The sequence below is a fragment of the Eublepharis macularius genome, chromosome 5 (assembly GCF_028583425.1).
Source record: "Eublepharis macularius isolate TG4126 chromosome 5, MPM_Emac_v1.0, whole genome shotgun sequence".
In the NCBI taxonomy this organism is placed as follows: domain Eukaryota; kingdom Metazoa; phylum Chordata; class Lepidosauria; order Squamata; family Eublepharidae; genus Eublepharis; species Eublepharis macularius.
In genome coordinates, this window is record NC_072794.1 from 129,908,656 (window position 1) to 129,923,791 (window position 15,136).

The window sequence follows — 15,136 nt, forward strand, 5'->3', positions numbered from 1 at the left end:
ATCAAAAGTTGTTTTAAAAAATCAAAAATTGTTTAAAAAGTTGTTTGAAAAATCAAAAATCAATATAGCAACAATAGATATGTTGCTATAGTGTCCTACTGATTCTTTAAAAACGGCAAAAATTCTATGAGAAGTGTACAGAAGGAACTCGCAAGCTCAAAAAGTATGGAGAAAGTTGCAGCTCTGAGTGTCTGGGGCAATAAGAGCAAAATGAGGAATTGCTCCATGTGGAAACAAGCCACAGACCCTCTCCCTCCTTTCCCAAGTGATACCACACAAGGTGAACTACTCTGTTCAACAGGAGGAACACAGTGCAATGGATGCTGCATCAATAGTTTCCAGAATTGAAAAGAACAATTCAAAGAGCTGACCTGGGGCTCCAATCATCAGCTACCCTGAACTGATTACTCGGATCTTTTTTTTCCCAACCAAGGGAAATACATGCACAACATCCATCTCCACTCTTCATCCACTGTGATCAACATCTTGTTTAGTGTAATATCAAGAAAGTACTTAATTCCTTTCAAGATGGTTGACTTAGAGTAGTATGTGGACTGGGAATCCATGCTGAGGGCATATTATATGGCAATCTTATTGAATCTAAGCAGATCTAGGTCTAGCCAGTGCCTGGGAGTCTCTCTGCATGAGACATCTGACACATGAAGAACACGTGTTGGGAGATGCAATGGTAGCTGGGAAGAGCAGCTTAAAAAGACAGAACTGGCGGTAGGGCAAAGGCTTTGCTATACACTGGAGCTCTGTGAAGAGGCTGTGAAATGCCAGGAGGGAAACTTCAGCCCATTATAACCTCTCCAGGTCCAAGCCTGGCTCTGGAAGGCAGCTCCAGCCCATTTCCATTCCTCACTGCGCTCTGATTGCAATCCCACACAGTTTTAGACTGGAGAGGTGAAACTGACAGAGCCATTGGGGAGACAAAGAGCTGATATCTATATGTGCCCCCTCACCCAGTTGGTGCAAAGTTTCTGGCTTGGGTGTCACCAATATGCGGATGACACCCAGCTGTATCTGTTGTTGGACAGATGGTCTGGATTGACCCCAGCTGCCCTGGAGCGTGCTTTTGAAGCTGTGGCTGGATGGTTGAGGCAAAGTCAGCTGAGATTAAACCCTGCGAAGATGGAGATCCTGTACTTGAGCCACAGAAACGTGGACTCGGGACCCCGGCTTCCTACACTCGGTGGGGCGGTGCTTATACTAGCTCCAAAAGTTAGGAGCCTGGGGGTGATCCTAGATCCCTCCTTGATGATGGAGGATCAGGTCACTGCAGTTGCCAGGTCTTCTTTTTGTTATCTTTGACAGACCAAGCAGCTTGCCCCTTATCTTTCATCCCGCGACTTGACTACAGTGGTCCAAGCAATGGTCACCTCTAGGCAGGACTACTGTAACACACTCTACGCTGGGCTTCCCCTGAACCTGATCTGGTGGTTACAGCTGGTACAGAATGCAGCGGTGCAGGTCATCACTGCAATGCCAATGCGTGCACATATAACACCGATATTGCGTCAGCTGCACTAGCTGCCGGTGGCGTACTGAATCAGGGTCAAGGTTTTGGTACTAACATAAAGCCCTATGCGGACTGGGACCGGCATATGTGCAGGACCGCCTCTCCCCATTTGAACCCCAGAGGACTCTTCGCACTTGCGATAAACATCTACTAAAGATCCCTGGCCCTAGGGAGGCCCGCCTGGAATCAACCAGGGCCAGAGCTTTTTCAGTCCTGGCCCTAGCCTGGTGGAACGCTCTGTCCAATGAGACCAGGGCCCGGAGAGACTTGTTAGATTTTTGCCAGGCCTGTAAGACACAGCTGTTCCGCCAGGCATTTGGTTGATGCGAGGGGGTACCCCCTAGCTGGGGGAGTACAACATATGCCCTCCCTACTAGTGATACCTCCATCTCTCATATTTCCCTGTCAAAATGCTTCAAAGATGGCTAAAAAGGTGGTCGTTTAGATTATGTGCCACTATGTTACACACACACACACACACACACACACACACACACACACACACACACACACACACACACACACACACACACACACACACACACACATGCAGGGGTCATTTCATAGATAAAGAGCTGGAGGAACTTATTAGCATAACACATTAGCATAACTCATTAGCATATGCCACACCTCTTGCCATCACCAGAAGTGTCATTGGTATAACTGATTTGCATATGCCACACCCCCTGACACCTATTCTGGCTGTTTTGGACCCAATCCTGGCCATTCATGGCCAAAATTGGGCCCAAAATGTCAAAAAGGGGCTGAAAATGGCTGAAAAGGGGTCCCAAATGGTCAGGATCAGGCCGCTGATGAGCGGGAAAGTGATCCACCACCCGTCAGAGGCCTGATCCGGGCCATTTCGGCCCCAATCCAGGCCAAAACAGGCCCAAAATGGCAGAGTCAGATGGGCAGGGCCACCTGACATGTGACCTCTTTGGGGAACTGCCAGAACTGCGTTCCCCCTCAAAATGAGCCCTGTATATATGTATTTTAATCTGTGTATTTAAGATGTTTTATGGTTTTTAATTGTATATACTGTGAAATATGATTTTAAACTTGGTTGTAATCCGCCCTGAGCCTGCTGATGTGGGGAGGGTGGAATATAAATTGAATAAAATAAATAAATAAATAAAGATGAAATTAAGAAACTCTCTGAGGAACGATCTCCACCAGTTCTGTCTTTTAAAACTATACTTCCTGGCTAACATTGCATCTTCCTACACTTGATGAACACGCACCAGAGTCTCTATAGAGAGACTGTGGAAGACCTCCTGGAAACACCATGTATACCACATTGCTCCATAATGAAAGACAGGATAGAAATAAATTTTTAAAAACTTAGAACCAGAGACAACAGAATTAGGTATTAAGTTTTAGTTGTTTTAAAAAGGCCAAAAGAAAATATGAAATGCAGTCTTATGAGTGCATACATAATCAGTTTTTAAATTGTATATATTTTTAAAATTCAGAGTATGATTTAAAACATTTTTTAATCTTGACAGTTTACTATATGCCATAATAGGTTCATAGACAGGCTGTCAAGCCATCTCTCATCACATTGGCTGAGCTGGGGGCCCATTCTAGTCTGGAAAGAAAGATCAAAGGAAAAATAACAGCTGAGATCCCCAGTGGGTGCAGGACTTTCCAATCCTACCAACTGGCTTCTTAGTGTTGCAGAAAACATACAGACACACATACAGAAACATAAATCTCTGCCTATGCACAAGGAAATCTTTCCTTACACATAGCAACAGCCTCAATTGATAGTCATCAGTTCCACCCAACCATGCAAGAGCTCCAGGGCTCCTAAAACAGCCAACCTTTGATTTGCAACATCTCTCTAACATGGAAACCTCTTCTAAATTACAAATACTGCTAGTAAAATATGAAAACTGTCCATTTCTAAAATTTGTGTCAAACATTTACATAATAATTCTGGAATAAACCTCACAAAGGGTACCTTATATGTCCTGCTTTCTGCATTACATTTTTTTTCTTGTCCTCTCAGCTCCTGGTTACCACACACACAAAAAGCTCAGCTGAGCCCCGAAAGTTCAAATGTTTCTGCTCACGGGCAAGGTGATAGTTTTGTGCTGTAATTAAGGTTTTTTGGGGAGGGGGGTCACACCATGGCGCCTTGGTATTGTTCCAATGGACAGTTCACTCTGATCAGATCATACTCAAGGAGGGTTTCAAAAAGTATTTTGTCTCCTTTGTTTCAGAATGACATGGGAAAGAAAAATTTGCCTTGCTAGTGAAATTTCTGGCAACAATCACAAGTTTCCTATCTATGGAAGGTAATTTGATCTCACATTGCCAACACCTTTTGAAGATAGTCCACTGCGCCATACATATGCAGGCTGGATAAAGGTATAGAAAATACAGAAAAACTGAACAGTATCTGAACGATTTTTTAAAATGCTCACTAGCTTACAGAAAGTTCTCTGAGGAGAAGGTTTCTGATCAAAGCTGTTGCAGAGACAAATGAAAGATAACTGAGTAGGAAGCCACAATTCTTCCTCCTTGGGCATTCTCACTGATGCACAGGGTCAGAGAGGGGATGATTTCACATTTAAAAGTCTAGCTTTGGAATGTTCCAAACTGAGATTCTATGCTGGGGTGGAACCCATTAATGTGAATACACTCAGACCATTAAAAATAAGCAGTTCAACCCACAGAAAAAAATCTTTTCCTAATATGCAAAATAGACAATGTGGGACAAACAACTGTAAGTGGGAGTGCCACCTCCAGACGTCCAGTGATGGTAACATGGAGGTAAAGAGGCACATAATGAGACTATTTTGGAAACTGTCCCCTCATTGTTCCTTGGTTCTAACTTCTTTTCTGTGTCTCTAGAAAAGATAGGATTTCTATCTTTTCTATCTAGGATTAACATACTGCTCACACTAAAAACAAAGATCAAATAGACTACATAACTGGACTCATGCCTTTCCTCTGAAGACTCCAATTTCATAGGCAGAAGCCTGGACTAAGATCATTGGTGATGGCCAGCATGGAAGTTTTCCTTCATCTTAATGTACCTTCAACTTTCTCTTATCATCATCATCATTTATCCTTTTTCCTGGCATCTAAGCAATTCACATTAAAAATTAATGACAAAGTGAAACACTCTGTATGTGCTGAAACAGTGAAGCCTATATCACATAATTGCAACTAAAGCTGACAAAAATGAAATTGCAAGATAGTGCATGTTGAAGTAAGCACATGACTATGAATCTCACTACACAAGACGCCTTGCACGCATTCACCAAGTGCAGGGAGACACAATATTAGCTGGAAAGCATAGTTTACAAAGGCAGAGCCAGTGAAGATCCTTCCTCAGAGGATTTGTTAATTTCATCTTTGGCTCCCTGAAGGTTTTGTCAATTTCACCTCTCCTCTAAAACTGTGTGGGATCGCAATCAGAGGGCAGTGAGGAATGGAAACGGGCTGCAGCTGCCTTTCAGAGTCAGGCTTGGACCTGGAGAGGTTATAATGTGCTGAAGTTTCCCTTCTGGCATTTCACAGCCCCTTCACAGAGCTCCAATGTATAGGAAAGCCTTTGACCTCAACCAGATGTCTTTTTAAACTACTGTTCCCAGCTACCATTGCATCTCGCAACACATGTTCTTCATGTGTCAGATATCTTGTGTGGAGAGACTCTATATAGCTAAATGCTGTACAGAATCATTCAGCCTGTAATCATGATTAAAACATGTAGTTTCTTTATGGACCAATTTTACCCATTTTTTTGTGATGGACACAATCCTGGGACATGTGAAGGCTGCTGCTTGTGCCCTGGATCCTTGCACACCTGGTTGCTAAAATCATGTAAAGACCACATCAATGAGCCTTTATTGGCTACCATAAATCAATCACTAACTCCGGGCACCTTCCCTTGGCCACTCAAAGAGGCAGTTATCTGTCCACTACTTTTTAAAAAACACCCTCCATTCCTTTCCTTTATCCCTTAGAATCTCCTCGATACATAGTTCTTGAGCAGCGAAGTTGTTTAAACTTATTTCTTAAGTTACATAAGGACTGATATAAATTTTGCAACTGCCAGTGTAACTTTAGAATCCCTAACACTCAATAAAAAGGGTATTACCTAAGACACAGGTAGTCCAGGCCGATCAGTTAAAAGAGGAGTAATATAATGTAATCGAAGATCCTCATTAAAAGGACAATCCAATAACATCAATCAGAATCAATCAATGAATCAATCAAACCATAGGAACATGAACAGGTCCTTTCTGAGTAAGGTAACTTAATATATTTGCCCTTCATGATCATAGAAAGATTGGCATTTAATCTGGTAGGAAAAAGGAAAGGCTCTTAACAAGCATGGAATTGTCAGAAAGTAAGTATATGATGGCAAGAGTTCTGGAGGAAAAATAAAAAACTGAGATGAGCAAGCATGACACGCTTGAAACACGGTGCTGCCATAGTCAATTTCTTTAATTTTTTTATTACAGTTAAATGCCTCAGACTAAGCTCACTAATCATATCAGATGATTAATCGATCAGCAACAAGTTCTCACTAAGAGTTTTTACCAGAGGGATCTATAAAAATCTTGCTTCAAACGAGCTAAGTAGCCCTCTGTACTAACGCTTGAGTGCTTTCTCACTGCAGAAACCTGGGGTCTCTACACTGACAGCTAACACACAGTACCTGCCACACACAACAGACTGTGAGAGGTGGTGGCTAAAAAGACTGGGCTTGCTTCATTTCACTATGATAGCCACTGAGTAGCTATGAGGCAAATCAGGCACTGCCAAAGCTCCATCACAGGGATGGTGTACGGTCTGAGTTCCTCACAGACTTCACCACTATGTTGCCTTATGTACGACGTGTTTAAATATGTGCCCCTATGTGCTACCTGTGCTTCACACTGTCTAATATCAGTCCCAGAATTGCTTATGCTCTGTTTTAGCATTTCTTCAACTCTGTATTGGATTCTTGCTAATGCTATGTCTATGTAAACTTGTATTTATTTATTCTATGGCATTGTTTATACAAATGTCCTTGATACTGACTGTACTAATCTCACATTGTGTGATCCACCTAGAGTCTCAGTGAGAAAGGTGGACTAGGGGCATTCTCACGCCCAGGTGGCAGGGGAATCACCAAAGGGTGTACACCGGGTGATCTCCCCCTTAATGCCACTCCTTGGTTCCCTCCTCTCAGCCTGGGTCTGGGGGGGGGGGGGTTCATCGGCTGACAGGCGGGTCAGCCGATGCTGTTTTGGGGGATCTGATCCACATGCGGCGTCAATACTTCTCGTTGCTGTTGTTGTTAATAAAGTTGTGGCCTAGTTTTCAGCCACCCCCCCAAAATCTTGCTTCAAAAGAGCTAAGTAGCCCTCTGTACTAAAGAGCAATTTAAGCCATAACTTAAAAGCAAACAAAAGCAAACAACCTTGCTTCAAGAGACATTTGACCAAACTTGGCACAGATAACAACACCTGCAATGCACCATGGGACATTTAGCAACCTTTGCAAGAATTGTAGGTTGATCTACAGTTTCTTCAACTGAATTTATCCAAATTGCAACACCAAAAAGAACTATTGGGATAACTTAAATTGAAAGCTTGAATAGTTCCTAGAATATATTTTTCACTTTTAGTATAAAAAAAGTTTACAGTAGTCCAACACTGGGTTTAATTTTATTACATACCACATTTTGGTGGAAATTCCAACTCAAATTATATGAGAAAAGAACATTCCTACAGAAAAATGAAGAAGCCAGTTATAACCTGGTCTGTCATCTGCCCTTTCTAGGCAAAGTGATTGAGAGAGCAACAGCGGACCAACTATGGGTATTCTTGGATCAGCTCTAGACCCTTTTCAGTTTGGTTTCAGGCTGAGCCTCTGAACAGAGACAGCACTATTGGCTTTGGTTGATGATGGACTACAGGGTTCCCTGGAGGCTATTATCAACTTGTTCTTGAGCTCTGGGGGTTTTCCTGGGACGCTAAAGGAGGCTGTGGTGAGCCCTCTTTTAAAGAAACCATCATTGGATCCTGCCAACCCGGTCAGTTACCGCCCAGTCTCGAACCTCCTGTTTCTGAGTAAGGTGATTGAGCAGGTAGCAGAGGAGCAGTTGCAGAAATTCCTGAAGGATACCTCAGCTCTGGATCCCTTCCAGTCCTGCTTCCACCTGGGACATGGGACGGAGACACTGCTGGTCGCCCTCATGGACGATCTCCGCAGACACCTTGACCAAGGTGGAGCGCCACTGCTGATATGATCTTTCGGCAACGTTCAATATGGTCGACTACAGTCTTTTGACCCCCTGCCTCGCCTATGTGGGGATACAAGGGACGGCACTACAGTGGCTTGTCTCTTTTTTCTCCATGGTTGGGGATAGAGGGTGGCACTGGGGGAGAAACTGTCATCCCACCAGCCATTGATATGAGGTGTGCCGCAGGGAGCAATACTCTCCTCATTACTGTTTAACATCTATATGCGCCCCCTCGCCCAGTTGGTACAGAGCATCGGACTTGGGTGCCACCAGTATGCTGATGACACCCAGTTATATCTGCTGATGGATGGATGGCCTAGCTCAGCCCCGGATGTCCTGGGGTATGCTTTTGAAGCCGTGACTGGTTGGTTGAAGCAAAGTTGGCTGAAATTAAACCCCACGAAGACGGAGATCCTGTATTTGAGCCACAGGCACATTGATTCGGGGCTCCGGCTCCCAGCCCTCGATGGGATGTTGCTTACACCAGTTCCAAGGGTCAGGAGCCTGGGGGTGATCCTAGATGCCTTCCTGAAAATGGAGGTTCAGGTCGCAGCGGTTGCCAGGTCTTCTTTTTTCCATCTTTGACAGACCAGGCAGCTTGCCTCTTATCTCTCAACCCGCGACTTAATGACAGTGATCCAGGCAATGGTCACCTCTAGGTTAGACTACTGTAACACGCTCTACGCGGGGCTTCCCTTGGGTCTGATCTGGTGGCTGCAGCTAGTTCAAAATGCACCGGTGCGTGTCATCACTGGAGTGCCTGACAGTGCACATATAACATTGGTATTGCACCAGTTGCATTGGCTGCCAGTGGAACACCAAATCAAATCCAAGGTTTTGGTACTTACCTATAAAACCCTATGCAGACTGGAACCGGCATATCTGCGGGACCGCCTCTTCCTATGCGTGCCCTAGAAGACGCTTAGATCAGGTGCCAAACAACTGTTAGTGGCCCCTGGCCCCAAAGAGGCCCGCTTAGCCTACGGTTGAGGCTGAGCTGGGCCCCTACTGGCCAAATTGAAGTGAACGCCCTCCCTACTAGAGGCATCCACCATCAAACTGTTTTAACCTACCACACAGGTAATTTTAATATAGTGGAGCAGGTGGCAGACTTATTGATCAACTGACTATTCCTGCACTGCTTTTTTGTACCTTTTAAAATATTTATATTGCACTGTTTTATATGGTTGTTTTAAAATTGTAAAATGTAAGTTTTTCAAGTGTTGTTTTGCAGAGTGTAATCCGGCCAGAGCCTGCTAGTCGGGGAGGGCGGAATAGAAACCGAAAGTAAGTAAATAAATCTATGTTTGAGTGTAGAGAAAGGCTATGCTTCTTTGTTGCTCCTACTAGATTTATCTGCAGCCTTTGATACTGTGCATTGTGCCATCATGTTGAGGCATTTGGAGGCAGGGGATGTGCATTAACTGGTTCTATGATGCCTCATGAACCAGACCCAAAGGGTTGCTGTTGGAGACCAGTTAGCATCAGTGTGGGGCCTATCCTGTGAAGTTTCACAGGACACAATTCTACCCTCTATGCTTTTCAATCATTTGTAGTTTGGAGGTTGGTTGTCTTCAATACGCTGATGATACCCACCTCTATATCTCCTTATCCAAATCTCTTGACTGATGTGGTTAAATGGCAAAAAGTGAACAAATTGAAACTAGACCCTGGAAAGACAGAAGTGATGCTAGTTGGAAAGGCGGAGATCTTAAAGGACATTGTGCTCTCCACTTTTGATGGGATTCCACTGACTCTTGCTGACTCAGCTAAGAGCATAGAGGGTATACTGGATGAAACATCACTGCTAGAAATGCAAGTTAATGCAGCTGCAAAAAGCATTTTCTTCCAACTCAGTCTAGCCCAGAAGACAGTCTCTTACCTTGACATGGCCGATCTGATCACCTGAATACATGCCAGGGTAACATTGAGACTAGACTACTCTAATGCGTTCTACAAAGTTCTCTCTTCAAAGTCAACTTGGAGACTCCAGTTGGTGCAGAATGCCACAGGTTGATTATTATCAGGAGCAAGGTGGACCATGCATATTAATCACATTCTGCAATCTCTCATTTGGCTGCCCATCAATTACCAGGCTTAGTTTAAATTTCTGGCTATCAAATATAAAGCCCTTCATGGCCTTGGTCCTTCATATATGCAGAACCATATATCCTCCTATGCTCCACTACAACTGCTTTACTCATCTGGGCAAGGCCTTCTGCAGGTGCCACCCTGCAGATGGTCAAAAATCAACAACTGTCCATATGTGAGCATTCCCTGTTGTGGGTCCCACTTTATGGAATGGCCTGCCTGTTGAGATCAGGAAGGCTCCCATATTCATAAGAACAGATGAACAGTCTTCTGTGTCAGACCAGTAGTCCATCTAGTCTAGCATTCTGTTTCACACAGTGTCCAATCAGTTGCCCTGGCTTTCTGTAAGCTATGCAAAACTGAATTATTCAGGAGGGCTTCTTTACATAGATAATAGGGCTGTATTGCAACAAAATGGTTCAGAAAAATGCTTTGGTAAATGCACAGGGACTGTGGACTATATTACTGTGTATAGTACATACTGTCTGTTGCTGTAAGTATGATCCTTCTATGTAATTTCCTCATCATTTAACCATGTCATGTTAAGGCTTGTTTTGTTTCAGCTGTTTCAGCAATCCAAATCCTATTGCATTGTTTACTGAATGTCCTGTCTTGTTGATTGTAATTACGTACACTGCATAATCTGCCTCGAGTCTCAGTGAAAAAGTGGATTATAAATGATGTAAATAAAAAATAAATAAAGCAGACAAATACTAAATGAAACCACACACAAGTGCAATAATGCATGTATGCAAAAAAGCCTTTGGATGTTCTAAAGCTCCTTAGAAGCCTTCCCTCCTATCCATCAGTCAGTCTGCAGCACAACAGACAGCTGCTAAGTTGTAAAAGTTTGGCTCTCTTATCTGCTCTACCTACATGCATGTTATAGAGTTGTGCCCTCTACAGGATCACTCAGAAATAGCAGTTGGCCAGATTTTAACTCCCGCTAAATGTTATTAGTTTCGTATTTTTGTGGAGGAAAAAGGAAATAACAGAAACATTCTCTGTTATTTGCACTTTTTTCTCCTGTAATAGCAGCCATATATCTGAACACTATAAGTCCATGTATATTTTACAGAGTGTCCACATGGAACCTTTACAACTTTGAATCACAATAAATATTGAATGAAAAAACGTATAGCAATGAAGTTTATTTTATTGAATAAAACATGTCCAAAAGTTTAATAGTTTATTTTTACATACAGTTATTCAAACTCCAGTTCAACACGAGCCCCTGCCCCCACCCCCACTTGTCACACAGAGAATATAATTTCAATACTGTAACATCAGGTTTGCTCAATGTTGTGTTCCATCTCTCACACGACATGAGGGTTTTCAGATCCCCAGAATACAATTTTTTGCAGTAATAAACTTTCTAAGTTGCTTTACCATATGCAAAAAACAGTGTTAGGTTATGTGACCTCATTTGGAAGCAGTACTTATTCAAAGTTGTAAAGGTTTTATGTAGACACCCTGATTAATAAAGTAAGTTCCCTCTATGTAGATATGTGGGAGTACAAATGGGGGGCTCTCTGTTAATGTGTGTGTGTTATGTGCCGACAAGTTGCCTCCGACCTATGGTGACCCTATGAATGAAAGATCTCCAAAATGTCCTATCTTTAACAGACTTGCTCAGATCCTGCAAAATGGAGGACGTGGCTTCTTTTATTGAGTCAAGCCATCTTGTTTTATGTCTTCCTCTTTTCCTGATGCCTTCCACTTTTCCTAGCATTATTGATTTTTCCAGAGAATATTCTTCTCTGGCACAGGGAAGAGCACTGCTCTTTCAGCTGGAGGTGGTTTGAGGGGTTCTAGGGAAAAAGCCCACAGGAAAAAAGCTCATGGGGAAAAAGCCCACAGAAAAAAAACCAGGGTCAATTTTTCCATGTGGGCTTTTTTCTTGTGTGACCATTTATGACTGTGGGGGTTTTTTTTGGGCTTTTTTCTGGTCACTGGTTTGAGGGTTTCTCAGGAAGCCAGCATTTTCTTTCGACTTTACAGCCAAAAAGACAAATACGTGGGTACTAGATCAAATCAAGCCTGATTTCTCCTTAGAAGCTAAAGTGACAAGACTAAGACTGTTGTACTTTGGTCACATCATAAGAAGACACGATTCTCAGCAGCAGAGAGTACTCTATTGGATGCCAACCCTAACAAAGAACAGCAGGAGGGCAAGTAATTGTGTTGAGTTAGGTCATTTTCCTCAGGCACATAAATAGGGGCAAATCTCTCCCCTCAACAGTTGCCTCTGGGTGAAAGGAAGAAAGGGTGAAGATACTGCAGGAAGCAGTATACAATTCAGCAGCAATACACCTTTGGGGGCGCTGCCTCTGAGCCCTGACTGATATTTATGTGGGTGTTTTTGCCATGCTTTTAAAAAAAATCTATGTAAAAATTCTTATAGCTAGAAATAAATAAAAATAAAACCCAGTGGAACAAGGGATTACCACTAAGTAGGCTCTGTCAGGACACAATCAGCATGTAAACAGGAATGATTGCCTGTACTTCATGTCTTATTAAAGTGGACACAGTTTATGAGTTCCCCACTTGGATTCAGCCATGACAATCTTTAAACTCCAAGACCCTAAAATATAGTGAGGAGGAGGAGACACCAAGTAGCACTTAGTAAAGTAATGTAAGACAACAAATATGCTGGAAAGAATGTTCTCACATACGAATGAAGACTTGATGGTTCTTTCTGCTTCACTGTGCAAAAACTTAGAGGTGTGATATATCATCCAGATGGAAATGCTGCAACTACAACAACACAGCCTGAGCCCCCACTCCAGAGAGGAAATTCTCTGGCACAGCATTTTCTCTTGGTGGCACTTGACAGGTTAACTTTTCAACTCCCTGAACATTTTGCTGTGCCATGAAAAATAACAGGACATCTTTACCTTGTATGGACGCTGTCAATAAAAGATCCACTTCTTGTCTTTAATTGGTCAATTTCTAATCTCAGTTTCTCAATTTCATCTGACAGCCTTCTCTGTTCAGAATAAAAAAAGAAATGGTTTGTCTATAGTCAGTATCACCAATCGTTTTCCCAGTGAAAACCTCCATAAAAAGCAACCATTTCAAACATGTTTAGCACATAAGTTGCAGGCAAATTTCATGCAGGTAATGGTAGATGATCATTCTGAAGGTAAAACACGGAAGCAAAAGTATCTGGGACAAAGATGCTGACAAAAGAACGTAAAGCAGGTACTTCTTGGTTCTTGGATGTTACATGAAGGAAAAGCAATATCATTCGTGCACTGGATGTGTTCTTGATATTGCTCAGAGAATGTCTACAAGCATATCAGCAATGGATAGTTCAAGTGAGCAATCCACAGAACTAACCTCTCCCCCCAACCAAGGCTTATTCAGATAATCACTGAGAGCAAGCCTCAACTCTGATTTTTCTTAATAATCGTATTCATTATAGAGATAATGGCACAATTTCTCTTCCACACATTTAGACAGGGGGGTGCAACAGGCTTGCTACTGCAATACAGCTCTACTGCAGGGGGCATTTTGCTGCTGCTGGTTTTCCCTCCCACCATACCACTTTTTATACAAAACGTATTGTTTTAAACCTTGAACAATTTTCACTATTGGAGAATTTCAGAACAGCAATCTGAGTTTGGACCTCCATGTAAAAAAAAGGAGAAGTACTTGTGCTGTTGCTGTAAATTGGGGGGGATGCCACATCCATCAATGTACTGAAAAGCAAATTGTTACAAGAGAGTCTTGAGACAGTCAAATTGGGAATTTGGCTCTGCTCATTAGAGACAAATTAGCCAGAGAAGTACAGGCAAATAGTTTCTTATAACCATTGCCATCATAACACTATCCAATAGGATCCTGTAACAGCCAGGGAAGGATTATTTGACCAGTAAAAAAGTATTGTGACTCAAAAAATCTGTGAAACAAAAGCACAGACTCAAAATGATTAACAATTATTCATCTATTGTACAAAAAGATCATCTGAAAAGGCTTCCAGTCTTTCCTCTTACTAATGACTGGCTTCCCTAATTGAATATTCATGGTCACAATAGGTGGTCCAATGATAATTCATTAAACTAAGTGCTCTAGTTCAATGGGAAGTCAGTAGAAGCTAGATCAAAGCAAAAACACCACCACCATTGCTTGGCAGACTTTGGCCTTCATAAACACATCCAAGCATCTCAGGTACAACTTATCTGTTATTCATATTTTAGCTTTCTGACATAATACAGATGCTATTTCTGCTAACATTATATTAAATATGCAGTGCCATGTCATTTGGACAGTAATACCAGAGGAATCACAGTGTGAGCAACACAAGAACAAGATAAACCACTGTGAAACACAGTGCTTTCTAAATGTTACTGTACACTATCAGCTACTTTTGGACTACTAAGTATAATTAAAGCATTATTTATAATAGTTGGTATATATCTTCGTTTCTATTTTGTTTTCATTTGGAAAGCACTGTGTTTCACAGAGGTTTTAACTTGTTCTTATGTCATTTGGACATAACAGGAGCAACACAGTCCTAAATTAAATTGCATTGTTAACAGAAGAAGAATGCAGTTTAGGCTCAGAGCCAAACTACAAGTGACGTCTTACACAGGTTGGACACTAGTTGGCTTCCCTCAAGTTTTGATGGGAAATGTAGGCATCCTGGTCTTGCAGCTGTAATGGAGAGCCAAGCTGTAAAACCAGGGCGCCTACATTTCCCATCAAAACTTGAGGGAAGCTGACAAGTATCGAACCTGTGTAAGGCGTCACCTGTAGTTTGGCTCTAAATCTTCTTCACTATGAATGAGGAGCCAGCAGGGATGCACAGCGACTTATAACCACCTAAGACAATTAGTGTTAGTAGAACTACTGGCAATAATGATAAAATCATATTCCAGACATGCAACACCAGTGCTTTTTTTCAAGGCACTAAAAATGCCTATTAACTGACACGCATGCTTGACGATGTTAGCAGTGTGCCTTGGAAAGGTGTTTACCTTGTCATGTTGCTGCTCTTCAATCTGTTTTTGGGTATTTTCCAGTTCTTGTAACAATGTGTTCTTGAAAAGCAAAAATGAGTAATTACAAAGGGGGGGGGTCACATGGATCAATCAGAGAAAAAAATCTCAAGGGGCCGACACTGAAAAGCTACTTATCAGAAAAGACAGGAGATATTCCTAGCATGACTGGCACAGGCAACATTCATGACACCTGCACTTTGGCCACAGGCTGCCTTTAGGGACCCCAAGAGCAATTAACTCATACCATGTCTAATCATCAGACAACTAATT

General features: G+C 42.3%; 1 protein-coding gene across 7 annotated transcripts in view; it reads right to left on the bottom strand.

Annotated features, from left to right (window-relative positions):
• PPFIA4 (PTPRF interacting protein alpha 4) overlaps window positions 1-15,136 on the bottom strand; it is a 194,075-nt gene that overhangs the window by 47,808 nt on the left and 131,131 nt on the right. For all 7 annotated transcript variants that reach the window (XM_054979374.1, XM_054979371.1, XM_054979372.1 and 4 more), the window contains exons 12-13: window positions 14,843-14,905; window positions 12,758-12,849 (exon numbers count right to left, since the gene is read on the bottom strand). In XM_054979374.1, the coding sequence (XP_054835349.1) occupies window positions 12,758-12,849; window positions 14,843-14,905 (155 nt within the window). The remainder of the gene's footprint in view (window positions 1-12,757; window positions 12,850-14,842; window positions 14,906-15,136) is intronic.